The sequence below is a fragment of the Dermacentor silvarum genome, chromosome 4 (genome assembly GCF_013339745.2).
Source record: "Dermacentor silvarum isolate Dsil-2018 chromosome 4, BIME_Dsil_1.4, whole genome shotgun sequence".
NCBI classification, from domain to species: Eukaryota; Metazoa; Arthropoda; class Arachnida; order Ixodida; family Ixodidae; genus Dermacentor; species Dermacentor silvarum.
In genome coordinates this window covers 143385823-143412351 of record NC_051157.2, presented here as the reverse complement: position 1 = coordinate 143412351, position 26529 = coordinate 143385823, and the positions used below count along the sequence as shown (strand labels likewise).

The 26529-nt window shown below is 46.4% G+C and overlaps 1 protein-coding gene across 2 annotated transcripts; it reads left to right on the top strand.

Annotated features, from left to right (window-relative positions):
• The first annotated feature begins 475 nt into the window (after window positions 1–475).
• LOC119450709 (uncharacterized) lies at window positions 476–26078 on the top strand. Of its 2 annotated transcripts, none has more exons than XM_049666159.1 (7): window positions 476–1386; window positions 4756–4828; window positions 6714–6788; window positions 8426–8500; window positions 12391–12526; window positions 15496–15724; window positions 22272–26078. In XM_049666159.1, exons 1-6 carry the CDS (start codon window positions 1238–1240, stop codon window positions 15558–15560), a joined length of 573 nt encoding a protein of 190 aa, XP_049522116.1. In that variant the 5' UTR covers window positions 476–1237; the 3' UTR covers window positions 15561–15724; window positions 22272–26078. The 2 variants fall into 2 exon arrangements, with proteins under 2 accessions (XP_049522116.1, XP_049522115.1); XM_049666158.1 differs by having other exon boundaries at window positions 479–1386; window positions 8426–8542; window positions 22272–26060.
• The last annotated feature ends 451 nt before the right edge of the window (window positions 26079–26529 follow it).

Here is a 26529-nt window from a genome sequence, read left to right as displayed (position 1 = left end):
GAAGAAAATATCTATGATAATTCTAGGGGAAGCTCTTTGTTGTTTGAAGCCAGGACGGGAGTATTGCGGACTAAGATGTACCGAGTCAAGTACCAAGGTATAGACACGTTGTGCTGTGCGTGTGGAGAAGAGGAAACGGCTGAACACCTCATACATTTCTGTAAAGGGCTTAACCCTACAGTGCAAAGCAACGGGGCGGTTTTTTTCAAAGCATTGTGGTTTAGGGACAGTGAAGGCAAAATAGACTTTAAGCGGGTAGAAATAACCAAACGGAGGTTATCTGATTGGTGGATAAAATCAAGGCAGGGGTGAAATTTCACCCACCACAAAGTACAAAATATGTTAATAGTCATGGCTAGGTGGCGTATGCCACCGCCCGATTTGAAGGGTTCCAGCCTCATCCATCCATCCATCCATCGTTGAATTCCTTTCTCTATGCTGTAGCCTCATCCATCCAGCCGTTTCGCGCTCATCCGGCAGGCCAATGCTTTAGGAGGCATTGGGCAGGCTTATGGCATAGCTGTGTCATGAGAAAGTTGGTTCTTTATTCGATGTTTTATTCTATGTAATGGCGCCGAGCCGGGCTCCCTCAAGGGCTGCTGAATATAGCGCCAACCTTTCCTTTCTCAAATGAACCACTTTCTATGGAATAGCGGCTCAGTCAGAACTTTGCCCCGTGCGGTGTTCGTCTCGCAAGCTGCAGTGATGGTGACGCGGGCCGTGCCTGTGGACGTTTCTTTTCGCCGCCAGTACCGCCAGTGTGCGGCTTGGTGGCTGCGATGTCCTAACTGCTGTTCGACAAACCTGTGAATGCCAGCCAGGGCCAGAAGCTGATTCGGTGCGATTAGGGGGAAGAAGTGCTTCGTGCCGAACTGCAGTTCGGGCTACCGGACTTGTGCGGATAGAGTGCCGATTTTCAGAGCTCCTGCAGAGAATGCTCGTCTAGAACTGTGGCGCCGGGCTATACCAAGAGCCGACAAGGCTTTGAAATCGAGTGACCATGTCTGCGCCAAGCACTTTACTGAGGACATGATATCGAAATCGTACTACGGAGAGTATGACGGCAAGGTAATTTTGAACTCTCCCAAAAGAGCGATGCTGTCGGTGAACGCGGTGCCCAGCATTTTTCCCGAGTGTCCGAAATATCAGAGTGCGAAGAAAAGTTCAAGGAAGCTTCCTGAAGAACAACAGCCTGGAGCCGTGGGTTCCAAGTGCCTCGCACCCTCCGCTGACGCTGATGCAGCCGCAAGCCCATGCAAGAAACGACGCACAGCTTGCTCCAGTGCACCCAGCGTCTCACTTCCTCAAGAACCATGCCCTTGTCTCCCATTGGAGCTTGCAGACACCTCTCCAAGTACCAGCACAGATTTCCATCGCACGCATGATGTAAAGGTTCGTCCTCTTTTGTAACAGTTCCTATAACACAGTGCTCTAAGTGCATAGTGTAACCCACATGCGAGTTTCTCTTGACCGCGCTTCCAAGTTCAGCATGGTGTACATGGACAGCCAAATGCATAGTGGGCCAATACCGTATGAACAGTTTGCCGCACAGTCGGCTTCACCACACGCGGCTTCAAACTCGCTGTGCAATGCTCCCTAGCTCCTATCTTTTTCCTTCCTCCATGGCTGTAGTACATGTGCCGGCTGCAGCCGTGTGGGGGTCGCTGCGGCTTAGGGGCCGATGGGGCCGAGCCGTAACCTAGGCAACCTAGGCCAATGTGCCGAACAATATCTGGTCGTGCCGTTGGGCAGAGTCAACAACCGAAGTATATTTCTTACACTGTGGTCTAAGTAGTTTCTCGAAAATAGGTGCACTTTCAAAATGGAAGAATACCGCTTCGGGATTTTGTTTGATTGATATTGAGATCCTTCACAACTTTCTTCGGGAGTCTGCACTGTGCAAGAAATGCGGGTGAGGTTCACCTAGCCGAGCACATTGATGGGAGGAATCGACTGGCGTGGTTGACTGACGAATGTGGTGAGACAAGCTCGTTCCAAACATCTAAGCTATCACAAAGAGGCATGTTTGAAGTAAATGCATGGTTTGTTTATATGCGACAGACATGTGGAAAAGGATTGCTGGCTGGTTGGTGTGATATGTGCTGTTATGAACATGCCTCCGCCACTTACGAAATTTGCGTCGTCCACTGAGCACTTATGTTATGCAACAGCGACTGTTGCTTCGTGAAACAATTGTTGAGATTGATATGTTGAAACTTGCCACTTGCAATGCTGTGGCATACTATAATGACGGAATTGAGCACGAATTGCTGTTTTGTAAACACTTGGCATCACGCAAGGTGTATTCTGTACAGTCAGTCTCAACCGGCTTGACAAGGAGCGTGTTGAAAAGACTGAGTTACGAAGCTCATCAGAAAGCAAGAAACGTCGCAAAAAAATAGAAACGGGAAGAAAGGCTTCAGGGAAAATAATAAAAGAAAAGCCTGAAAGTGCATGTATTCTGCTGGTCCATTTTGAACTATTGTAGTATATGTGCAAACATAATTGCGTTTTTCTCAAAATCACTTTTTGAAATTTTCTAACCTTGATGTACCTTTTCTTGAAAACTATCCGACCGATTACGCTGAAATTTTCTCAGATTATACCGAAATTCCTTGCAAATAGTCTGAACTTAAACTTTGATAAACTGAGTTATAGTTCTGAGAAAAAATAAATTAATTAGAATGTCTCTCTTGCGGCTCATGACAAGTGAGAGCAATATTTTTTCTCTTGCAAGATGAATGTAGGAACCCATTTTTTAAGGTTCTGATTAAAGCCACTATCATGTGGAATTAGTGTGCAAAATTTCACAGTCGTGCTATTTGTTGTTTCTGAGAAAAGGTACATTTAATTTTACACCCCAGCCTAAAGTTTGGTTCTCAAGTACAAAAAAAAGTAAGAACAGCTGCAGTGAAAAAATTGCACCAAGTGAAGGCCAAAAGCATTCTTATTCAACACACAAAATTTCACATGAAAACATGTGAAATCGTATACCCCATAGAACATTTATTGAGGTAAGCTGAAACCAAGAGGACCCATTTACCCTACAATATCCCCTTTAGTGCGCGAGCTGCTAGCTAGGCTCATCAAAGCTGTAGAAATGCATTAGAAATGGGATGCAGAATGCACACGGTATCGAGTGAAATAAACACAATGGAGAGTGCATAGCCAAATGTGCATCACTCTTTGCACCTTCGGCAATGTGGCGACCCACTCTGACCCTTGGGTCCCTGCCTGCTCCCTGGGAGAGGGCTCACAAGGAGAGAGCGGTCTCTCCTTCCACACCTTTGAGTCAGTTGCTGCTGTATTCCGCAAGAGCAAAGCAACCTCCCCTGCCTGTTCAGCTTGTGGTGCATTAGAGACACCGGAGCACTTCCTTGCTCTGGTACCTGGGCCTGCATGCTTCGTCTTCTGTAGACTTGCGCTTACCCAGGTGTCACCACAGCCTAGTCTTCAGGGCTCTCCTAGAGTTCCTGGAGGCAACTGGGCGGTTGTGCTCGCTCTAGATGCCCACTTGCCACTAGTGTCTGTGGGTCTACGTCGCAGACTTCCTCCTCTACGACGTCATCTTAGTGCACGGTGCTCCAGGGCAATTACTCACTGACTTTGGCCGTAATTTCCTCTCTATGGTCATCAGTGACATCCTGTGCTCTTGCTCAAGCAAGCATAAGTTCACCGCTTCATACCACTCGCAGACCGATGGCCTCACTGAGCTCCTCAGCCGGTACATCACCGACATGCTCTCGAAGAACGATGCAGCCGACCACTGTGATTGAGGTCTGCATTTGCCGTATGTGACGTTTGCGTGTAATTCATCGCACTGCAACATTGCCGGCTGTTCGCCATTTTACCTTGTCTACGGCTGACATCCACATAGGCAGAGTTGCATACGCAGTGACCCAAGTTAGTCCGACGATTGGTTTTAAATCTGGTTCCTTCAGCACAGCAGCCCAATGCTCTACCCATTTGATCGTAAACTATCCAGTGACCCAAGTTGGGCAGGAAAGACATTGGGCGTAGGCATACATACATATACCCCATTTCAGTAGTTCCATGCAGTACAGCCAAGGCTATGCGACCAGTGAGCGCAGATTTTTGCACAGGAAGATGTAGCGCCAGTTCAGAACTCGTTGGACGACTAAAAGGGCCTGGCAAGGGGTCTTGTCGGCTTATGTTTACTTGGAAGCTCCTCTCCAGGTTGTAGGGTGGTTTATTGTGCGGTCTTGCTTCATTCTTTAATCAAATATTTATTGAGGTTCTATGAGGCTCTCTGTCCCCCTGCGTTTACAGGTACAAAGGCTGCTATGGCCATAGAGCGTGAAAACAATGGTGATTGATCGGCTTTGTGGTTTTCTGTTTCATTGCAATGGCAGGCATACTAGATGCAAATAAGAAAAAAGTAAGAAATTCCTTGGGGTAAGGCTGACATGTCATTTTGAGCTCGCCAAGCACCTTGCTTTGATCAAAACACATATAGGCTTGCGGATGCGTGCCGATCGCCATCTTGACTGTCGGGTAAATACGCTTTCACTTATCTTTTTTGGATAAAACTGAATTCTGAAAAAATACATTCCGCATACTTTTTTTTTTTTTCAATGTAATCAAATTGTGATGGATAACGCTAACAACAAATGTCGGATGTAACGAAGGTGGGTATGTTTGTGTTGAATGTGACTCGGTTAGAACAAGGTTTGACTATTCCATTCTATGTAGGGTCAACACTGTAAACAGTTGTTGTGGCCACACCTTGTGCAGCAGCAAGTATCGCAGAGTCAGCATACTTTGGCAGGCCCCATCCAGTGAAAGTTCCTCGGAGTCCAAACCCCAGGTGAGTTGTGCCTACACCGTGCAATGGGTTGGGTGGACAAGTGAATACTAGACCAATTTCGTGATGAGTTTCACTGCGTCACCTGCTTCCACACAGCCTAAGGTTTCCGGTAGTAGTAGTCGTTAGTGGACTGAGGGGCAACTATAGTAAAAAGCATTTTGTGTTGGTGCAATGACGAACCCACTTACTCCTCAAGATTGAATGGGTGGGAGGTGAGAATTAAAAAATTTAGCGGAACTCATCTCGCGATGACTGTCTACGGCAATGCGTGTAGCATTGAATCGGTATAGCAACACAACGTATCACCACCGTTGAAACTCGTTATGTATGAGGCGTGTACTGCAGCGGGATTCCTCATTCGCGCTTCCCTAAGAACACTTCGCGGCATCTCGCGCCGCCGCTGCGTGGCCTCCGAAATGCATGGCGCGCCAGGTGCGTGAAAACGCTGAGGAACGCATTGTGCCCCCAACCAGCTCCTCTCTCTCGCTTCTTTCTGGACACACTACGCCATCTAATGACACTGCTGAGAAGTCCGCACATGGTCTTCGAGGCAAGAAGCATGGCACGCCAGTGCCTGCAAACGCTGAGAATGGTTCCCTTGCTTGCCGCACACTCAGTGGCCCATACCCCGTGACCCAAGTTGGCGAGAGCTTTACTAAAGAGCTACCCATTTGACTATGGACTACCTAGTGACCCAGGTCGACAGAAAAACGGTTGGATACAAACGGGGGTGCATACATACATAGATACATAGCCCCTGGAAAGTGCATGAAAAGCCCTAAGAATGCTAACACAGTAAAACAGATCCTGCAAGTAAGAGACGGCTTCGGCAGACGGACCGCCCAACTTCCCTGAAGTTCACCAGAAAAATTTAGAATGGCACTGTCGTCTTCGGCATTTCCCTCAGTGTTGCCTTGAACCCAAGTAATGCAGAAAAGCATTAAGGACTGCTGTCATGGTCCTGACAGGGCTGCATCACATGCGTTCTGAGCATGGTAATGTCGGTCTATTCGGGCAAGCTGAGGCACTTTCGAGTGACCTGTGATTGTTAATGCATTAGCATTCTTAGGGCACTTTCACATACTTTTCGGGGGCCAACTTACTTTCTGGGGGCACAGCGTTGCGCCTTGAATTTCGCAGGCCACATGCAGGCTTCACGGCAGCTCTGCTAGATGGTGCCGAGTGTTCTTAGGGAAGCGCGAAAGAAAAGTTCCGCTGCAGTACATGTCTGATACATAACCTGTTTCGGCAGTGCAATTCATTGTGGTGCTATATTGATTTTAGGCTTTATGCATCACCGTCAACAGTCATTGTGGGATGGGTTCTGCAACAATTTTATTTTGCCTGTGAGACCCACAACATTTGTAGTCAGAAAATGAAGGCTTGACTTGAAAGCAAGCAGCGGCACAGCCTTTGCTGGGGGGGGGGCTAACCATTGTCTCTGGTGCTTATTAACTCCAGCCTTCGGTAAAACGTGTCCCATACCAAAATTTCGGGATCCCACTAGTGGGGACATTTCTTGACGTCCTAGCTTCACACGTGCTCCACTGTGATTATGAGTGCCAAATTCGTTTTAATGCATGCTTATTCTCTTATCGGCACCGTTTTTCTGCTTATGTACTATGTATTTCTTTCTGCCAAATTAAAATCGGTTGATGTTATGCTGCATAGCTTGGTCTTCCTGATCTGTGCCTTTTTATTAACTGCACTGGCAAAATGTCCGCTCGGTGCCACCGTTAAGGTTGTTTTCCCAGTGGGCTTTGAACTATGCATAAGGATACCATGACAATGAAGTATTCATAGTTGCAATTCATAGCAGTGAGTCAGAAGAAGCAAGTTATTACAAAAAGTCAAGTCGACACTGTTTTCACTATACACTATGCAGTCGCAGTCCTTACAGAGCCAGGAGCCAACTGTGGCAGCTCCATCTAGTGACAGTTCCTCTTACACCCTGCCCCAGGTGAGCTAAACCTATTCTCTGCCATGGCACACTGTGGATTTTGAACTGTCGTGCCAGTGACCGCCCATTTAATATTGTGCAATGCATGCCGATTGATCATTGCAGGCACACAGGTTTTGTTGTGTTTATACATGAGCTGATATCTTCGTATATTTTGCTCTAACGGAGTTCATTGCTGAAATGTGTATCCCATGCTACTCCTTTGCACATATGAGGAGTTGTCTTTTTTTCTTTTTTTTTTCTTTTTTTAATGAGTCAAATTCACGTAAACAGAATTTGAGGAAAATGTGAAAATTTGTTATCGGACCGAAATGCAGCTCTAAGTTATTAGTATATCATATGTTTTACTTGTAAGCTATAGCAATGTTACAGCAACCAGTAGTGAAAACTTGTGCAGCAAATTTGACCAATATTAGGATGTCAATTTGGGAATTGGCTCTTATTGATTTGAAGTTCTGGATTTGCTGTGGTTTTGGTCTGAAAACTTTGTGGGAAGTGACTTAACAGTTCGATGTGATTTCAGTAGAAAAGTCATTAGAACATTGCCAATTAGGGGTATTGCTATGCTTCATGAACACTGGGAATATTAATGAAAGCATAAGCAGCCTCATGTAGAATCGCGAACGATGCGAGACAGTGTCCGCAGCTTACGGTTCGTGTCTAACCCATTGAGGTTCTGTGCGCGTACCGTCAACCATGGCAAGTTCTGCGGCACGGGTGCTTTTTTCATGTCCTTGATATTGAATGCTTTAATGTACATGCAGAGGATTTGCCCATTTTTATAAAACAAGAACTAATAGAGGTGCCCTCATGAAAATCTTTCTCTTTCTTCACCTTGTAGGGTGCTGAAACAGGCACATGAAGCGGTAAATGTAATTTCTCATGCTGTTTCTAGGGCCAGCACACGGCTTCATAGGAAGGTTCTGGCAGGTTTTTGGAAGGGTACAGTTACATATTAAGTATGGTCATTTCGCAAAGAATATAGCTACAATACAGTGTAATTAATATTGCTGTAGGTGCATTCTAGCAAACATTACAGTTTTCTTAAACTTCAAATGCCTTTTTCTTCAGTGTTTTTATACACCGCACTCAGCCTTATCGGTATTTTTTCTATCTTGTTGAGTGACAGTGACAAATTTGGTATTGTATATTGTAATGATCTATACGTGATGCTATCTCTATTACTCTAGTATCATTTTGCAAATAGGGAGAGAAAATGAAAAACTATTCGCAGTAAATGTTGGTCTGATTTCTTACCTACAGATGCCTTCAAATCAATAAAATAACATCACTCTATGGAGTAAGTCCTTGGCATTGAGGTCATCCACGTTTTGTGTTTAGCAAGACAAAATTGCCAGAAAGCCCCGCAATTAAAAAATACATGATATTTTTTTTTTAACTTTAGTACTTTTTGAAAAAACAAAAAACATACTGAAACCCACATGTCCCCCCTTAAGCCAAGCTGCATTCGAGACACGCCTTATACAAACCATTGTAGCAGTGTTGGTTAAAAAAACTTGTAGACACAGTGGCACCAGATTTCTTTCTTATAAGAAACTGTGATTTTCACCACACTCGGTATTATAAGAAAGCCAGGACCCGGGAGTGAAACTGATACATGTGCATTTGCTCTGCAGGTTCGGAAGTGCCAGTGCTGCTGCCATCCTGTGATGAGCACAAAGGCAGTACAGACTGCCTTGCCTCAATTCACGGTCAGCACACAGAGATCAAGCACTTTGTTGCAGTTTTCCCAGGCGAGTAATGGCTGCTGTGTATCAAGCTGTATTGTCTGGCCTTCATTTCTTTGGTTACTGTATATTTGGTCAATCTCTCTTTTTTTTTCTTCTGTTTCTCTCAACTATACTACTACTTTCAGTATTCATACTTAGTACTTTCATTTCCTATTCGCACTTGTAATGCTTTACCAGACGCCTACAACCTCAGTCTCTTTTACTTGACACCTTTTCTTTCTTTCTTTGTTGAATTTCCTTTTTATTGCTCATTTGTGATCACTATAAGGTCTATCATTTTCTGATGATAGGCCCCCCGTCCCCTGCTATTTCTTTAAGAACTGCCAGCACCACCTGGTGGAAGAGTGTGAGCTACACTCGCGGATACCTTTCTATGGCAGTGAAGGAGAAGCTATGGAGACAAAGTGGATGCAAATAAGAGCACTCCTGAAAAAAAAGTGCTGCATTCTCATCTGCGTTAGTTTAAGCTGAGGGAGACAAAAGCACAAACATCTTATTTACAACAAGAAAGCCAAATGAAGTACACACGTGAGTGTTAAATCTGATTTGTTTTTCTTGTTTTCTCTTCCGTTTCCGTGTTCAGGTTAATGTGAAACCGTCTCATGTGGAAGCTGTGCTAATTCAGTATCAGCATCTGTTCCGCGAAACCGAAATGTTGCCGAAATACATGGTGCAGTAACACATGCACGGCAGCTCTGTCCTTTTAGCTTTCCCTTCGTTGCTGCAGAAAGTTTTCCGTGAGTATGTATACTACAGTATAGACCACTTATAATGTAACCGCTTACAGTGCAATACCGGATATAGTACGGTCTTTTCAGACTCCCATTAATTTCCATAGCACTCCATGTATACGCATACCGCTTACAGTGCCAGCCGTGTGAGACGAAATACCGGTTATAATGCGGCTGCCGACAGAAAATCTCACTGACAAGGGCGGCAGCGACCACGCTTCTCAACAAGGTGCGTGCTCCCGGCCGACATGTGCATTATTCAATGTAATCAAACTCTCGTTAATTCGGACTTATTGGCCGTGCATCGGTTAATTCGGACTACTTTCGGAGCTCGATGAGCGAGGAGCACCGCAAATGTGCGACACAAAAGAGCAAGAACGGCGCTAGCGTCCAACCAAAACGAAGCGGCAGAGTCCACATCGCCACAGCCATCAGTTGAAGTCGCACGTGAATGACAGCAATGCCGGAACGCTTCGAGCCTATTTGTGTCTCTAAAGCCTATATTCTTGCGTTTACCACCGCGCGTAACACCGTGTTGGCCGCGTGCTTTCGTAACTGCGTAGTCGTCATCCACAATCACGTCGATAGCGGCCGCGGTTTTCTCCGCAGCGGTTGCGGCGAACAGTAGTTTCGTTTTTACTCGGTACGCGTGTCGGCCGCGTGCCTAAAAAACTGCGTAGTCGCCATCGATGATCGCATAGATAGCGACTGCGGTTTCGACGGCCAGTTGTTGCAGCGACTGGACGACTCGGTGCGTGCGTCGGGCGCGTGCTTTCAGCACCGCAAAATCGCCGTTCATAATCGCGATGACTCGGTGCATGCGTCGGGCGCATGCCTTCAGCACCGCAAAGTCGCCGTTCATAATCGCGTCGATAGCGGTCACGGTTTTTTCCGCAGCGGTTGCAGCAAACAGTTGTTTCGTTTTGACTCAGTGCAAAGCTGTCGAGCTCGAAAAGCACCGACTACATCGCGATTATGTTTTCGCCAGCTCACTGCTGAAAACGTAATCGCGATGTGCGTGCGATATTACAAAGCGTGTCTACATCCTTGGTCTACATGTTTTGCATACGCACAGGGCTTGAAAATCGTTGTTTTGGTTATAGTGCGGTACCGCTTATAGTGCAGATATTCGCGACTCCGGCGACTTACGTTATAAGCGGTCTACACTATATACTACTACTTTCAGTATTCGTACTTAGTACTTTCATTTCCTATTCGCACTTGTAATGCTTTACCAGACGCCTACAACCTCAGTCTCTTTTGCTTGACACCTTTTCTTTCTTTCTTTGTTGAATTTCCTTTTTATTGCTTTTTATTGCTCATTTGTGATCACTATAAGGTCTATCATACGCTGTCAAGAAAGGCAGCTGCCATTGCCCTGATGGACAGGAGTCCCCGTGTTGAAACGTTTGCTCCAGGGACATTCCTTGTTCAACCTGTGTTGATCACAGGCAAAGAAAACAGTAGTTTTAAGTCCCGTTATAGCCACGCAGAGTCACGGCCAAACCTATAGCTAGATGCATGTGCCCACATGATAAGTTTACTGTCCTCAAATCCTTTAAAACCCTGGAATTTGGAAAAAGAGATTCATTGGCCCTTAAATATGCTTGAAAATTCATGTGCTCCTTGAATTCCTTGAGAACGGGTTGGGGGCGATGTTCGTGCATTAGATCTTGGTGCATGAATGGTAATGAACGCTGCATCGGCGCTATGCTATGGAACACTGTCCATCGAGAAACGATCCTAGGTGTTTTCTTTTCAAAGTGTAGCTAAGCGATGCAATGTAGCATGTCCACAGCCACCAATGCGTGTTTAAATTACCATTGTCCTCATGGAGCTAGACCACGCCAGCTCAAACTACCGAGCCGTACCACTATTTTTGTTGTTTTGCTAGTTGGTTGACACCGCAGCCACCATGACTCCATTTTCGAGCCCTAGGTTCTCAAGATACCCGGTGGAAAGTAAAGTCATTCGGCGTTAACGCGACGAGTATCTTAGGCTGAAACCGGACATTACTAGCCATCGTGTTAGAAGGCGATTGACATCATTACATCGAAAAGCCACCTGAAAAGTGTGTCCAACTCTGCAGCTGCTTAGCTGCTAGAACTTGCAGCTAATTAGATTTCACATTTTATCCAGTGTACGTATACGAGTAAGGTTTGTTTTCCCCTCCTTGAACTTTGGCCTTTGGCATCCTTGAAATCCTTTAATTGTCCTTAAATTATGAGCCAAGTGATCTGTATGAACTCGGTGTCCCCTTTGTCGCTGTCATGCAGAGCCCAGTACCGCAGCACTGTTGTGCAAAAGTAACTCGCATGAGGGGGCTTTAGATTGACCAAAATCATCCCTACGAGAACATGCTCACTCTGACTACATTAGTTGGGCTTTTTCGCAGCGCACCGACTGTCAGCGTTGGTGGAGCAAGCGTAAAGTCTTACATCTAATGAACCGAGTATGCCACTTTTGGCATCGTAGCATAAACTTGACAGCACCGTTAATCTCGACTTGTGGCTTCCATAGAGCTTCCTACAAAAATTGCTAGAGGAAATCAAGTCATGCAGAGACTCTGCAGGTATGCCTGTTCAGTCAGCACGATAATGATGGGTTTTAAATGTATTTGCCAAAACTTCATCCTTCCGGCATCAAACGGCTTCTTTGTGACTTTGCGAAATGATTGCATTGAACTGGCCCATCATTCCCATGGTAGCTGAGCTATCATGGTGCCCAAGTTCTCTAAAAAATTTCGTGGGCCTTGTAAGGTGCTTCCAAGATTTGGTGGTGCGTAATGGCGCACTATTGGATTTTTTCTTGTGTAGTCTTATGTGATGAATTTTGCTATGGCTGTACTGTTTTGCAGTGTCCCCCTGGTTCATGATACATTCAAACTTCAATATAATGAACTGTCATACAACAAAGTAAATCTAAAGTGTTTCTCACGGATATGAGCATGTGACAAATATAGCCTATTATTATAACCAATATCAGATATAATGACTGGTATTTTTGTGTGTAATGTGACTTTGTCATAATGAGGTTCAGCTGTGCGCATCTCTGCTAATGTGACAACAGTGGTGCACTTAATGGTGCACTGACTTGTAAGCAATGCTTCACTACTTGCAGGCCCACTCGTGCCGTTGCTGCTGCCATTATTCGATGAGCACAACGGCTGTGCAGACAGCCCCGGATCTCAAGCAGCTCGCATCAAGTAGTTCGCAAACCACCAAGAGCTGCCTGCTAGTTTCTAGAAGGAAAACTGGTGAGAACAAATGCTCCGTATCGGAAAATTGAAGTTGTAAAGATTTTGGTGACACAGGTGGTTTTCTATATGAACCCGTAGAGACTCTGTGTGGATGAGACTCTGGGATGTGTTTGAATCACAGTCGAACCCATTTATAATGATACCGGTCTTAACAATACATCAGATATAACAATGAGCAGTCGATGCACTGTCAACATTTGTATGTCATCTATGGTAAAATTAGCCCATTAGCCACACAGCCAGTTAGCCAGATTGTATTGTTATAAGTGACAGCACGGGATGGGAGCATTGTAGTAAGCGGTTTATTCTACCATAGAACATACAAAAGTTGACTGTGCATCGGCTGCTCATTGTTATATCCAGTATATTGTTAAAATCCAGTATTGTTATAAGTACTGTACTGCCAAAAAAAAAATGAAGGTAGTCATGTGTTCGAACATTTCTTCAGTACCATTTAACGTGAAGCATTCTTCTGAGGAGTGCAGCCACATTTTAGATCTTTATTTTATTTTTGTTATTGTGCAAAAGCTGCGATGTTAAAAGTGTGCTTTGCTGTCACATAAATCAACAGTGTGCGCACAAGTGGAGTTGCCACCTGGACCCAGTGGTGGCAACCTGGACTCCGCAACAATCCCAGTTATTGGAATTGCTGGTAACAAGCTGTGCATAGAGCTTAAGGAATTTTTACCTTGATGTGACGATGCCAAGAACGAGCTGAAGCGTTATAATTTGTTTTTCTTTTTTTTTTTTGCCTCCCTGAGTAACTATTTTAGTTTTCACCCTTGTCCCAAGAAAAGTTATCGACCTATGTTTTGATGCCTTGGCACATCATACTTCAACAATCGCAAATTGAAATGGCCCAGAGACCTGGCAGATACCAAGCTGCATATGAATTATTGAATACAGTGGAATCTCGTTGATACAATTTTTTGGAACCGGAAAATAAAGCATATCATCCGAAAATCATATCAACCAACGTATTATCCAACCAAATTGTATTATCAGGAAAAGAAAAAATGTATCATCCCGAAAAACATATTATGCAGAATCGTATCAGCGAGGTTCCACTGTACTACTGCTTGAGATAACAAGCATTCTGTTTGAGAATTTGGTATTGCATCTCTGTGAACATTCTCTTTTGCCTCATCGTACAGTAATGACGACTGTTAAAGAGGGCTTGTGCATGTGGTCTATCACTGACCAAGAGTTGGCACCTGGATGCATGATGTTAAGGTCAAATGCACATCCCTTTGTCAGTTTCGCAGCATGAGGTTGCGGGTGGACTGGGGCACTCGGGCAGCATCGGCAATTTGTGGCCCATGGTGCAGCGAGCTAGCTGTTAGTTTCCCGATCATCCCCCCTGGACCCAGTCTTTCTCGCTCCTATGCACCTGGACCCGGAGGAGGAGCGCTAACGACTCAAACTCCGAGCGAAATAGGAGCTGAAGGCAAAAACACCACGTAGTGCCCACTCTTTGCCCAAGTGGCCTCCTCGGGGCGTGCAACTCCCGGTGCAAAAGACCAAGACGGGTGCAGCATTCACCAAAGTTGCCCTGACTAAGTGACGTGTGTACGTTGCTTCAAGAAAGACGCGAGGTCATCAAACATTTCATTTCGTAAAACAACAAATTGAACTGATGTTTTATTATGGGGCCCTGAACCACTTTTATCCGAAGTGGAGAAATACATTTTAAGTTAAATTATGCTATTTCAGAAATACCTTGCCGCAAGAAGTACTTCAATGCGTTCAGCAGAAGAAAGCAGAAGCGGAGTTATTGGCAGTCAAACACTCCCTTCATGATGCTTCCACTCCTTCTTCAATGCCTCGCACTGTGAATTCTACGGCAGAGGGGGGCGTGCAGTTCAAGTTTGATTTTGTATGTTAGCGTCGATGCCACTACTTCCTATTTTGGTGTTTATGACGCGCCAAACGTAAGCCAAATGCTGTTGTCCTTAGCGAGCCGCAGTGCGCTTAGCCAGGGGACTCATGGCGGGAGCCCGCAGTGGCTGCGGTATCTACACTACGTAGCAGACCGCAGCTACATGCAACTGTAGTGCGTATGCGCAGCATTTGCTTTATGCACAACAGGGCTTGACTGCGTGCTCGCACTCATATGCTCTAGTCTGGCCATGCTATGTAGTGGGGACCGGCTTTGTCCTTCACCAGCTTAACTGACGGATAGTAGCCACATCCAACCTCCACATTTTGAAGCGCTATCAATAGCTCAATTCGAAGCAAAGTCTGCGAAGGCATCTAACCAGGAGCGACCAGGAGTGAGTACGCGCTGGTAAGCATGCGTGTGGTCTGCCCTTAAGCTTCGCGTGGTTCGAGGCTAATTGAGTGTTCAAAACTAGTCGAAATTAGCGAGACCCATCGGCTACGACACTGATAAGCAGGAAGCAGGGTGGCAAAAGCTTCCTATGCGGCTGGCTGCGGCCTGAGCGTGAGCAGACGACAGTCGGCTTCTTCTGGTAGTATGTAATTATTATCGAAATTCGAAAGCAGACTTTCGCTTACTTCAGCATGTTTATTAAACTTCGCCAGTAAATATGCACAGTAGCAGTTGGAAGAAGCGCACTGATCCAGACACCCTTCTTGATTAATGTCAGCTATTGGTCACTAGCAGCTGCATATGGGAATCTGCTATATTACGAAATAATATGTCCAGGAAAGAGTGAGGAGCAGGCTTCTGTTGAAAAAAAGAGTGTTTGAGAGGAAGGGGACATTGCGCTCCGCTTGCGAGCGTCACGCGCTGCCCACGACTGCGAAACGTGGCTGAGATGTTCACAGCAGCATATGCTATCCGCAGACTGTTTTTTCAGCCAGCTCGAGGGGTGTTTCAGGACTCAAATTTTAAGATGAAAAATGAAGTAGTGTAATTATTGCACGTAATTGTTTGTTTTGCTGGCTTTTTGCACACTTGTTAGTCTGTTTTCAGCATGGTAAACCTCTCAAAATGGTGGCAGGTGTGCAGGTTCACCTCGGTGCAACCATCCGCATCTCAGTGGCATCGCAGACCACGTTCCGTTAAGCTGTCCGGCGTAGAACCTGAGGTGCTGAATTGTGCCCCATTTCTCCTCCGCTGCTGTCGAGTTGCGGCCTCGTCTGTCCCCATTCCAAGCAGATGGAGCTGGATGAAGAAGAGATGCCAGCAGCTGAATGTGACGGGATCCAGTGCGAATCCTCTGACATAAGGTTTGTGAGGTGTTTGCCATGGGGGTATACAGTCAACGTCCAATTTTTTGGACTCCATAGGGGCCGCGAAAACGTCCAAAAAAATGAATGCATGCCTTTTACTGCCCCCAAGGGCTCAAATTGCCATAGGTACATCCGAAATAGCTGTGAAGGATTGCCAGTACAGTTAGGTGTATCGGTGCTCATACTGTGATAGGAGACGGCGGGTGCACGCGTGTATAATTAAGGAATACATACTGTGTGGCGTGGCAATTGCCCCTTCCCACTCTTGATATGTTTTACCGCAATACTTCGCATATGCTTCACCGCATAACACTGCTGTATTGAGGCGAAGCTGACTTGGGAAACGGCATTATGCAACGTGGCGTGCTTTCCGAGCTTCAAAACCATTCGTGAGGGTTACAAAGGCGAAGTCGGCGCCATTGCTAACAGCAGCGAATTGTTTCAGGGAGAAACACAGCACCGAACAGCAACAAGCTTCGTAACGAACATCAAAGTAGCTAGGCCTAGTGTTGCCGCAGTGGTGGCTATGGCTGCCAGCGCAACTGTGCGCGAGAGCGCCAGTTCGAGGCGGCGAGATAATCAAAATGGTGGCGGTGGTGACTTCAATTAATGCCATTTCGGACCTGCGCTCACGGTGAAAAGTCCGGAATATCGGACGGCGAACATTTTTTGCATCTAAAATGTTCTTATACATTGAATCTATGGCGCACATGCCGGTGCCGCGAAGGCGTCCCAATTATCGGGCATGTCTGAAAAATCGGACGTCCGGAAAATCGGCCGTTCACTGTATATGGTGATCGGTTGTGGAAGACTATTTGGTATTTATTTAGTAATGTTTGCTTCTTTCAAAAGTGTAGTGATTGAAGATCGTAGTTTTGTTTTTGTTTTTTCTTCTGCTTAACTCTTTCCCTACGATGGGGAAAATAGGTGTCTTTTGTAGGTTACGCCAGATTCTTTTTTCTGAAGGAACTACTGCACTCAATATTTCATGCAATAGATAACCAAAAAGCAGAATGAATTCACTTTTCATGCCATAAAAGTTTTATTAACAAGATGCACGCCATAAAAAAGATATAAATTGCCAAAATCAAGATTGTGGGATAAAATTGAACAAAGTTTGTAAAGACATGCTTGTATCTACTAAGAAAAAAAAATCTAAATTTTTGATTGAAAAGTTATTCCACTACAAAAATATAACTGCGAGCACTACAGTTCGGCGTGCCGGGCTACGGCCGCCAATGTTCGGGGCTGGTTTGCGTCGTCATTGCTTTCAGACTCAAAGTACAATGAAAAGCCAGCGTCCTCCAACTCGCTGCTGCGTGATGCATCGATAAGATCAGCTGCAGAGGTAGTGGAATCGTGAGATCTGCTATCTCCGAAAGCGCGCGTGCCGCTTATGGAGCCAGACATTTTTGCTGCTTTCACGATCGCGAAACTTCGGAGCGCATTTAAAGATCACTGCCAAGTGAGAAAAATGCAAACTCCTTAGAAAACAAAAATATAGTTCTCCTCCGTCACGTCCGATGGAGCAGTGTGTCCGTGGGCTGCGCGGAAGGTCTCGAAAGCGGTGTTTCAAGCCACCTATCGATAGAGGGCGACCATTTTTGCTTTATGCTTTGCCTATTGCGAAACTCCGTAGCGCATTAAAAAATCACCGCCTCGCGGGAAAAAAGCAAACTGCTCAGAAAACTAAAATGTAATTCTCCTTCACGTCTGATAGTGCAGTGTTTCCATGAGCGGCGCGGAAGGTCTCGAAAGCGGCGTTTCGAACCATCGATAGCGGGCGGCCGTTTTTGCTTTACACTTTGACGATCGCGAAACTTCGGAGTGCATTAAAAATCACCGCCTTGCGGAAAAAAAACAAACTGCTTGAAGAACAAAATATAATTTTCCTCCTTCACGTCCGATAGCGCGGTGTGTCCATGTGTGGCGCAGAAGGTATCGAAAGCGACATTTCAAACCATCGATAGCAGGCTAATGATGCCCAATGGGCGTGGTATGGAAAGAGTTAAAGGAGCAGCAAAAAGAAAAATTATTTCAGCTGTATTAGTAAGTTACCCTTCTAGTGCAATACCAGCAAAGCGACACTTACCGTGAGAAGGTTTGGGAAGACAGGAAAGATGTGAAAACAAATGAGTGGCAGTGCCGCCTTGAAGTTCACGTACCAGCTTGCTGTAACATTGTGAATTTTGATAGCTAGGGCCTAGGTAATTGTTAGTCAGTAAAAATGGACTACATTGTGTTCTAAAGGAGCCAAAGATCAAACATGGCATGTTTTGTGAACTTTTACTGCGCCAAGGCACCTAAATAATAAAAAAAAAACACCGCCCAAGCACTCTGTCCAGATGGTTAACCAGCGAAGCTGAAACTTGCGGCCCCGGTGTTTAGCAGTGGGTTAATCCCGACGCTGTATTGAAGCATTTCTCAATTATTGGTTACGTGTTTGTGATTCAAGTAGAACGCAAGTGCTAATGCCGGGCAGATGCTGCTGACCACTACGCCGAGCTAACGCGAGATATCGAACGCATGCGACAACGGCGAGCCGAGGAGGCGGTGTTGCGGACAGAGCAGCGTCAACGTGGCAATGGCGGGAACGCGTTCGCCGGGGCCAATGCCCACTTTCAGTAGGAGTTTCTTAAGCGGCACTTTGGCTTCGGCTGCGGCGAAACTCCACATTTAAATCACAAAGTGGAACGCAAGCGCCAATGGCGGGCGGATGCTGCTAACCACGACGCCGAGCTAACTCGAGATATCGAACGCATGCGACAATGGCGAGCCGAGGAGCTGGCGTTGTGGGCAGAGCAGGTACGACACAGAGAACGACGTCACTAACGGTGCTGCCAATGGCTTGCACGCTTGGGTGCGACATAGAGAATGCCGTAACTGACGGCGCAGCCAATGGAGACGTTTATCGAAACATGGGACGAACGGTTTTTCATTTCGCCTAGCCATATACAGCTTTTGCTGTAAAAATAAACTTCGAAATAGGGGCGTTCAATGTGGCACGAAAAGACTTGCTAGTGAGTCCGTGTCTTTGCCCTATGACGTTGCAAGGCTGTCGGAACACTACCGCAACAGTTGATTATTTGTAGACCTGTTAGGCAGCTGTGTCTGGTTATCAAGTACTAGGGAAAAATGAATGGTGCATTCATTCTGAGAGGTGGTTGATACTTTAACTCTTTCCTTACTACGCCATAGATCGTCGATCACTATGGATTGATAGTTTCAAATGCCCCGCCAAAAATAAAACTTCGCTCTTTACGGACACCTAGCGCCATCTGGCCAGTAATAAGAGAACTGCTGCGCATTTTCGTGTTTTTTCTTGCCACGTCGGTGCAAGGACGCTCGCGAAAAAAAAAAAAAAAAAGTAGCAGCGGCGGATGCGGCGTCGAGTTTCACATCATGGCACTGAAAGTGCGTCGCGGGCCACTGAAGAAGAAGCGTTCGCAAAGTCATTCCGCTGCTTCTGTTGTGGATGTTATCGATGACAGCAGTATAAGGAGTCCGTGGAGGACGTTGGATCATCAGATTTTGACTCCGACAGCGATGACTCGTCTACGCAGCCCGGACCTTCGACTAGCGGGGCAAGGTAAACATAGTTTCAGATGTCGATGTTGTTGTTATGGGGCGTGCGCGTTTTGTAAGTGATGACACTTGTTTACATTTTTTCTTTATGGTGTCAACTACTTATGGAGGAGATCTCCGGCCCAACACGCCATGCCGAGGGAGGTTTTCTCCAAAACGCGCACCTGGCATGCACCTGGACGTGACGCGCCAGAGTGAGATGCGGCGGTTTATCGTTGCACTGGACATGTTTATGATGTTCTTTACAACTGATATGATTACTGCTTTCTATGCACATACCAACAAATATGCATGGATGAAGATTTTTCAAAAGCCGAGCTATGCTCAACCAGATGGCTCATGGCTCAAGGTGGCGTTTAAGCCAAGAATCCACCAAGCCCATCGTAGCAGGAAATGAAGGAAAAAGGTTTAATTTACATTATGTACACTGGCCCCTGGTACAGGAAGCCCACTCCATCAGGAGCATATTAAAACGTCTGAGCTCGCATCAGGACACGTCAGAACCACCCTCACTGAACCAAATCTGTCCGCTTATCAAGCAGTAGTCTTCCCTAGTTAACCCAACTAGGGAATCTGATGACCTTGGTGCAGCCAATCAGAGGGTTTGTATTGTTCACAGAACTCCGCCTCTAATGTTGCATCCTCGCCATCACATTTGCTGCCACTGCGTGGCCATCTGGGAAACCGAGATCAGTTGCCGCTCCCATGGTAGTAATACCTTGAAGTTAGCCCCTCGCATCAATCTGTGGCATCTCCATGACGGTCAGCTTGTTAGGATCAGGATTAGGTAGAGATCTTCACGGTAATTACCGTATGCATCGATGGTGGTGGTTGTTGTTGACTCGACGCGAGCTCCTTTGTTAATGCGTCACAGTCTATGACACGCCCAGCTGCTGTCGGTACGCACGCTGATGAATGGACCTGCCTCGTTGGAAACGTCCAAGATATGCACTTGTCCAGGTTGAGACGTAACAGCCCCCTGAAATGTTGCATTTCATTGCATTGCTGATTTATATGGGCATCGTGCAATTACCTCGGCTCCATTTGTACTGGAATACAGGCTCAATGTACGGTGGCCTTCTCCCGAGAAAAATAATGTGCAGAAAGCATTTCTTTTCTCTACTTGCCTTTTTGCATGTCTCGGACCCTGAAGATGAGCGTGCTGCTGCAGCTGGCAAACTGTGGAAAGTACGGGCTCTACTCCAGCAGATAAACGAGGCGTCAGCACGATTTTATCAACCACGGAAAGCCATTGCAGTTGATGAAAGGATGGTCAAATCTAAAGCACGATCGGGAATCCAGCAGTACATTCGTGACAAGATGACAAAGTCAAGCGGGAGACACCGGGACCACATGAATTGGCTTTCGATGTAGTTACCAAACTTTGCAACAATAATTTGTAACAAGGGTATAAAATTTACATGGACAATTTCTACACTTCAAAGCACTTATCGAGCAGCTCCTGAAGTCCAAAACATTAACATGTGGAACTACAAAAAAAGATCGTCCAGGCTTCCCTACCGAGCTGAAGGAATCAAAATGGGAAAAGAAAGCTCAGCTTGGGGATGTTCGGTGGATCAGGGAAGGAGACTTTTTGTTTCTTCAGTGGAAGGACCGCAAGGCTGTAAATCTAATGAGCACCATTCATACAGCTAATGAACATGTCACTGCAAAGAGATGCGAAAAAGTTGCAATAAATGGACAGAAAGGACAATAAGAAAGCCCTTGTCAGTACATGAATATAACGCTGAAATGCTGGGCGTAGACAAATTGGACCAGATTATTGGGACTTACAATCTTCTTCGCAAATGCGTGCTCTGGTGGAAGACGCTTTTCTTCCTCTGCATGGACATTGCTTGTCTAAATAGTTTTATATTGTTTCAAGAGCATCGCAAAGAGAACCCCGATATTCCCGAATTGAATCTTGGTGCTCGCTTTGATCAGCTTTATAAATAAGATAAAATTTCAAGAGATGTGAGTGGTATGCAGATTTAGCTCCCTTTTCTTCAACTTTGACCAATAAAATTTCAATAGATGTAGAAGTGCTTACTTTGTATTTTACTACATAAGAAAGGCAAGGCAATCAGCTACATTTTCATCTATAACACTTGTGGAGATGGGTTTGCACAAGGCTCACCTTACGAAAGACGGTCAGGAAAGGGCACGACGCTCCTTCACTCCGTAATGCACAAAGGCTACGGCAGGGTTCGTCAACTCTCCAACACGGCGTAGAGAAGGCTCCGGAGTCAGTTCGTCAACAAACACGAGTTTATTCACCCACGATACAGCACAGTGCGACAGTCACGGCGCTTACGGGCCAGGGCTCACCGCAAGACCGATCGAGTACGCGCGCCTGCTACGGTAGGGCTAACCAGGTAGCGGTCCGCCAAGCGCGAGAACGAGGAGTCGCGAGAACAAAGGTCTCATGTAACCACCTCGTTGCGGGCCTGTGAGCATCTGCCGCGGCGAGGAAGCGCTCGGTGGACGAAAGCTCGGGTGGACAGGGTGCCCGGGGGCCACCACTCGGGAGGCCAATCAGGGCGCGTCCCGGTGACGTGTTCTCGCGGAGCAAGTCCAATCCCGGGGAGGAGAAGCACGGTTTGGGCGGGAAAGTAGGTCCGCTAAGATGGTCCACGAGATCGAGCTAAGCGCCACGCGCGAGCTGGGGGACGAGGCGCGGGAAGGCGCCTCGATCCCCACACACTCTACTGTGCACCAAAAAGATCCCAAGAAAAAAAAATTATTATGGAGATACATAGCAAAAGGAGCCTTTTTCTGCGGTAAGGAAAGAGTTAACAGGCCATATGGCGACGCTGTTTACATTCGCAGGACTGTGGCAAAATTGTCAAAATCATTTCACGGTCCCTTCAAAGCTGGGTATTTCGAGCTCCATTCTGCTGCTGTGTTAGCTGGTACTTGAAGCTGTAACATATTGTGTGTGTATGTTCGTTCTATGCAGATTTCAGTTAAGCCAACAACATCTAGCACCGCCATCATTCAAGTTGGTCCTTGGGAGAAAGCCAAAGGTCCGGGCGCTGAAGTGAAATGCAGTTGATTCGCACAACCCCGAATGCAGAGGATTGGAATTCATTTGCATTGAGTGGCCACAGCAAGCAAGGTCTTGGCATCAGAACCCTCGTTGCCCCGTACGTCGTCGCGCCGTGGCTGGAGGTGGAGTGGCCATTCTTTTCACCGTCTCGGGCCTGGTGTTCATCATCTGAACATGATGTGCGGTGTCCACAGTGTCCTACATCTGCTTTCTTGAACATGCATGTTGTCTGCTTTGGACATGCCTGCTGTGTGACAAAATAAGACTGTTGTTAAGAAGTCACTGGACACTTTTGCGTTACAAAATGACTGAAACAAAAGCTACGAGTAATGGCTCACAGACGACACATTTTATATGTTGCACCACCTGATGTATAGTAGAACCTCATTAATTCGAAGGCCTTCAGACCGTGAAAGGTCTTCCAGTTAACCAGGTATTCGAATTATCAATAAGGGATGAAGAACATGAAGTAAACACACGAAATATCACCACATCAACAGCGCAGCTTTATTTTGGCTGCAAAACATTTACTTGTAGTAGTAATCGATGTGAACTGCTTGGGAGTGTAATTCGTAGCACCATAGGTCATATCCTCCAGTTGGTTAACAGTGTGCAGCTTTTATACTGTTGCCACCACTGTACTCGACAAAACTGCGCAGAATGTTCAGTGACTCGACCGCTATAGCTAAAGCTGGTGTTCGGGTGGGCTCAACATTGCCTCCATCTTCGTTGGAAGGCCGACTGTTGCAGATCTCTCCTTTCAAGTCCGCATACGGCGATTGCACATTAAGTTCTGCACTCAAATAGTCCGCGAAGTTTGAGCCATTGCATCCGCTCTTGTCTTTGCCGAAGTAATTCATGCGCGCACACAGTGCTTCTCCTTCATCATCCAGGATGCAATTAGCATCTGATATGTCATCGCAACCATCATTCAGATCATTTCCTCAACTGTCTTGTTGCTTAAAAAAAAACTAGTGTGTTTGAAGCAACGCCTGATCATATCGCCCTGCAGCTACTTTCAGGCATATGCAATTAGGCAAATGGCACCTATAAGGTCTACAGAATATATTTGCTGTTGAATATTCTTTTTATTTTCCTCGGATGCAGAATTAATTCTTGATCCATAAGTTACGATACTGCTGTGACATTCGGCAGTAGGAAGACAAGCCTAACTGTTCAAGTTCTGCATGTCAGTGTGGGCGGGGCAGTTACCCAGGACAAACCCCCCCCGCCGCGGCAGCAAACTTACTCGTACAGCGCTGCTGTCATCCAGCCCTTTTGTTAGTTTTGTAGAGCATGTCGTCCTTCGGAAGGAGTCGCACGTTCTTTAAGCACCGAGGCTTCTCCACTTGGCCCCAGTGATCAGCAGTGGAAGCTCCTCACTGCCAGACATATTCGCGCCAAACAGGACAGTTATTCTGTCCTTGGATTTTTTTTCTCATGACGACTGCATCCTTTGGGGGGGAAATCTTCATTGGTACCATTTCACTAGCACTTTCAAGTAGCAAACACCAACTTACGCTATGATGATACCACGGATTGAACGATTCTACAACAGAAATGCTGGACAAAGAAACGGAACTAGAAAATTCAAAAAACCAGAAGCAGTAAATTGTGACTTAGTGGCGCTTGGTTGTCGCTCCGTCAAGTAACGCTAGCCTCCTAGACTAGCATAGTGTGTAATGCTGAGGCACAACAGAGCACCGGAATCAAAGTTGTGAACTAGTGGCACCTGGTTGCCACTCTTCCAATGAAAGCTAGCTTCCGAGACTAGCAAATAGTGCTGCACAGATCACCAAGGAATTCAAAGTCTCGGAGGCCACAGTTAAAAACTGACAAACTAACCAGATAAACGTGCGCTGGCTTTTCAAATTATTCAGTGAAATTTGCATAGCAAATGTTAAGACCACCGAAAATCTTTGAATTACGCTGGATGTTGAATAAATCGAGTTCGAATTAGTAGTGAGGTTTTGCTGTATTTGCACGAGACAGGCCTCTGTGCTTTCATTCAACTTTATTTCTTTCATTATGTCATGTGACTGTTCATGCGAAAGAGTTAAGGTTGGCAAAAATTAGATACAATAAAATAAAACATACAGTGAATCTAGCAATCTAGCATGTACTTCCACGAGTGGTGTGGCCATCCGTGCAGGCTGCTCCATGCACTCGTTGGACTCTAGTCTCGGGTGTCTCCTGCTTACTGCACTTGCGAGGACTGGTGGGTGCATCATCATGAAAACATGATTGTGGCATATCCTGGCTGTGCACTCTGTTGCGCCTCCAAGCACTGTCACCTATTCTCACTTAGTGTTATCTAAAACCACAATGTTCCACTACGGTACCCTTTGACCATATTCCATTCAAGTAGGTGGATACCATAGCACTTTCATCATTCTGCAATGGATTCAGATCCTTTGCATGTATGTCATAGCAGATTTTCAGGGTGTGTTTTTCGCGATCCAAAAGGGGCTTTGCTTTGTCAGGGAGGAAGCGTGTACACGTGGTCTCGGACAACACTTTTTATTCTCCTCCCTCGGCTGCCCCGCCGCACCGTGTTGATGTCTCTCCTACTGGTGGCACCATCTCTCAGCCTTGCGGTTAGTTGCTGGGTGAGCTTTGAGAGGAAATCGAGGTATAAAGCTTCGATAATACACTGCCAGGCCAAGGAAGGCTTGAAGTTTTGTCAAGTACGTTCTTTATTTCGGGAAATCCTCGGCACACACACACACACGCAGTCTGCGTTCCGTCCAGCCGCACCGCACGCGGCTTGCTCCGCTGATTACTTCACTCACTCAGTTCGTTGTCGCGCGCTCCCAGCATGCCGACCGCGCACACATGCCTTGCATGTTCGCTGTCCTCGCCACACATTGTTGCCTACCGTCCCGTGCCTGCAACTCTACACAGTTGCCCACCGTCTCGTGCCTGCGACTCTACGCCGCCTGGCGTTGGCCCGGTACCCTCACAGTTTGACTGTTGCTGGTCGAGAGTAGTGCAACACAGCAAGCACTTTTCCTTCATTGGGTCTACACTGCCCAGGTGAAATGATATGTGCAAGGAGCTTGAGTGAGTGGCAACAGAATTGGATCTTGTCTGGGTTAATGGTGAGGCCTGCTGTTCTGATCCGCTCTAGTACACATCGAATATGTTCCATGTGGTTGTCCAGAGTGTCTGAATAAACCAGGACGTCGTCCAGGAATGCCATTGCAAATTTGTGATTTATGCCATCCAAAACACTACCCATCAATGTTTGGAAGGTTGCTGGCCCGCCTGCCACTCTGAAGGGCATCCTAGTGAATTCGAAGGTGCCCTGGTGGCAGATAAATGCCGTCTTGGGAATATCCTGTTTGCCCACTGGGATCTGGAAAAAGCCATGTGAAAGATCAAAGCTTGAAAACTATTGTGCCTGACCCAGCTGTGCCAAGAGCCAGTCGGTCCTGGGCATGGGATAAGCAGGCACCCTTCCTTGTCCAGCTATTCAGTGGCCAACAATCGATGGCGAGGCGGAAGCCGCCAGACTTTTTGTAACCAAAACGGGAGCACTGGTCCACTGAGTGGTGCTCGGGCATATGAGTTCTTATTCTAGGAGATCACAGATGCAGTTATCCATAATGGCCTGTTTTTTAGCATTGTTAGGGCGAAGCTTGCAACGTACAGGTAGGTTGTTCCCAGTGTCAATTTGATGTTCAGCAAATGCGGTGGTGAGCCTGGGGGTAGTTGTAATAATTGGGCTAAAGATCTCTAGCACTTGCGCCAGACGCAGGTCTACATTCACCTGAGCCCCGAAGCGAGCAGGTTCATTGGAGGTTGGTACTTCAGAGTTGGCCATAGGCTCAGGTTGCAAAGATTGCTTGCAGGTCGTAGGATTCTTCGCTGTCTAGCTCCCCTTTAACCTGCTGCTCTGCTTTGATAAAGGGTACCATGCTCTGCGTTTCAGTCCCAGTTTTCCAACCTCTAAGTGCATTATGGAGCAATATTCAGGTCACTGTCAGGAAATGCCTCCCGAGTATGATGTCTCTGCAGCGATCAGGCACACACAGAAAACGCTGCCGGCGGGAACGTTTGGCCCAGTGGATCTTGCATCAGAGCGAGGTAGTAGATTGGGACCAGCCCGTAGCCAGGTGGAGCATGCGTACTTCTCTTTTATGGCTAGCTCCTGTGGCTTCAGCAG

Coding starts and splice junctions, on each gene's coding strand:
- LOC119450709 (XM_049666158.1), top strand. CDS start 1,238: ATGCAGCCGCAAGCCCATGCAAGAAACGACGCACAGCTTGCTCCAGTG. Junction 4,829..6,713: donor CCTCGGAGTCCAAACCCCAG/GTGAGTTGTGCC, acceptor TACACTATGCAG/TCGCAGTCCTTACAGAGCCA. Junction 8,543..12,390: donor CTTTGTTGCAGTTTTCCCAG/GCGAGTAATGGC, acceptor CACTACTTGCAG/GCCCACTCGTGCCGTTGCTG.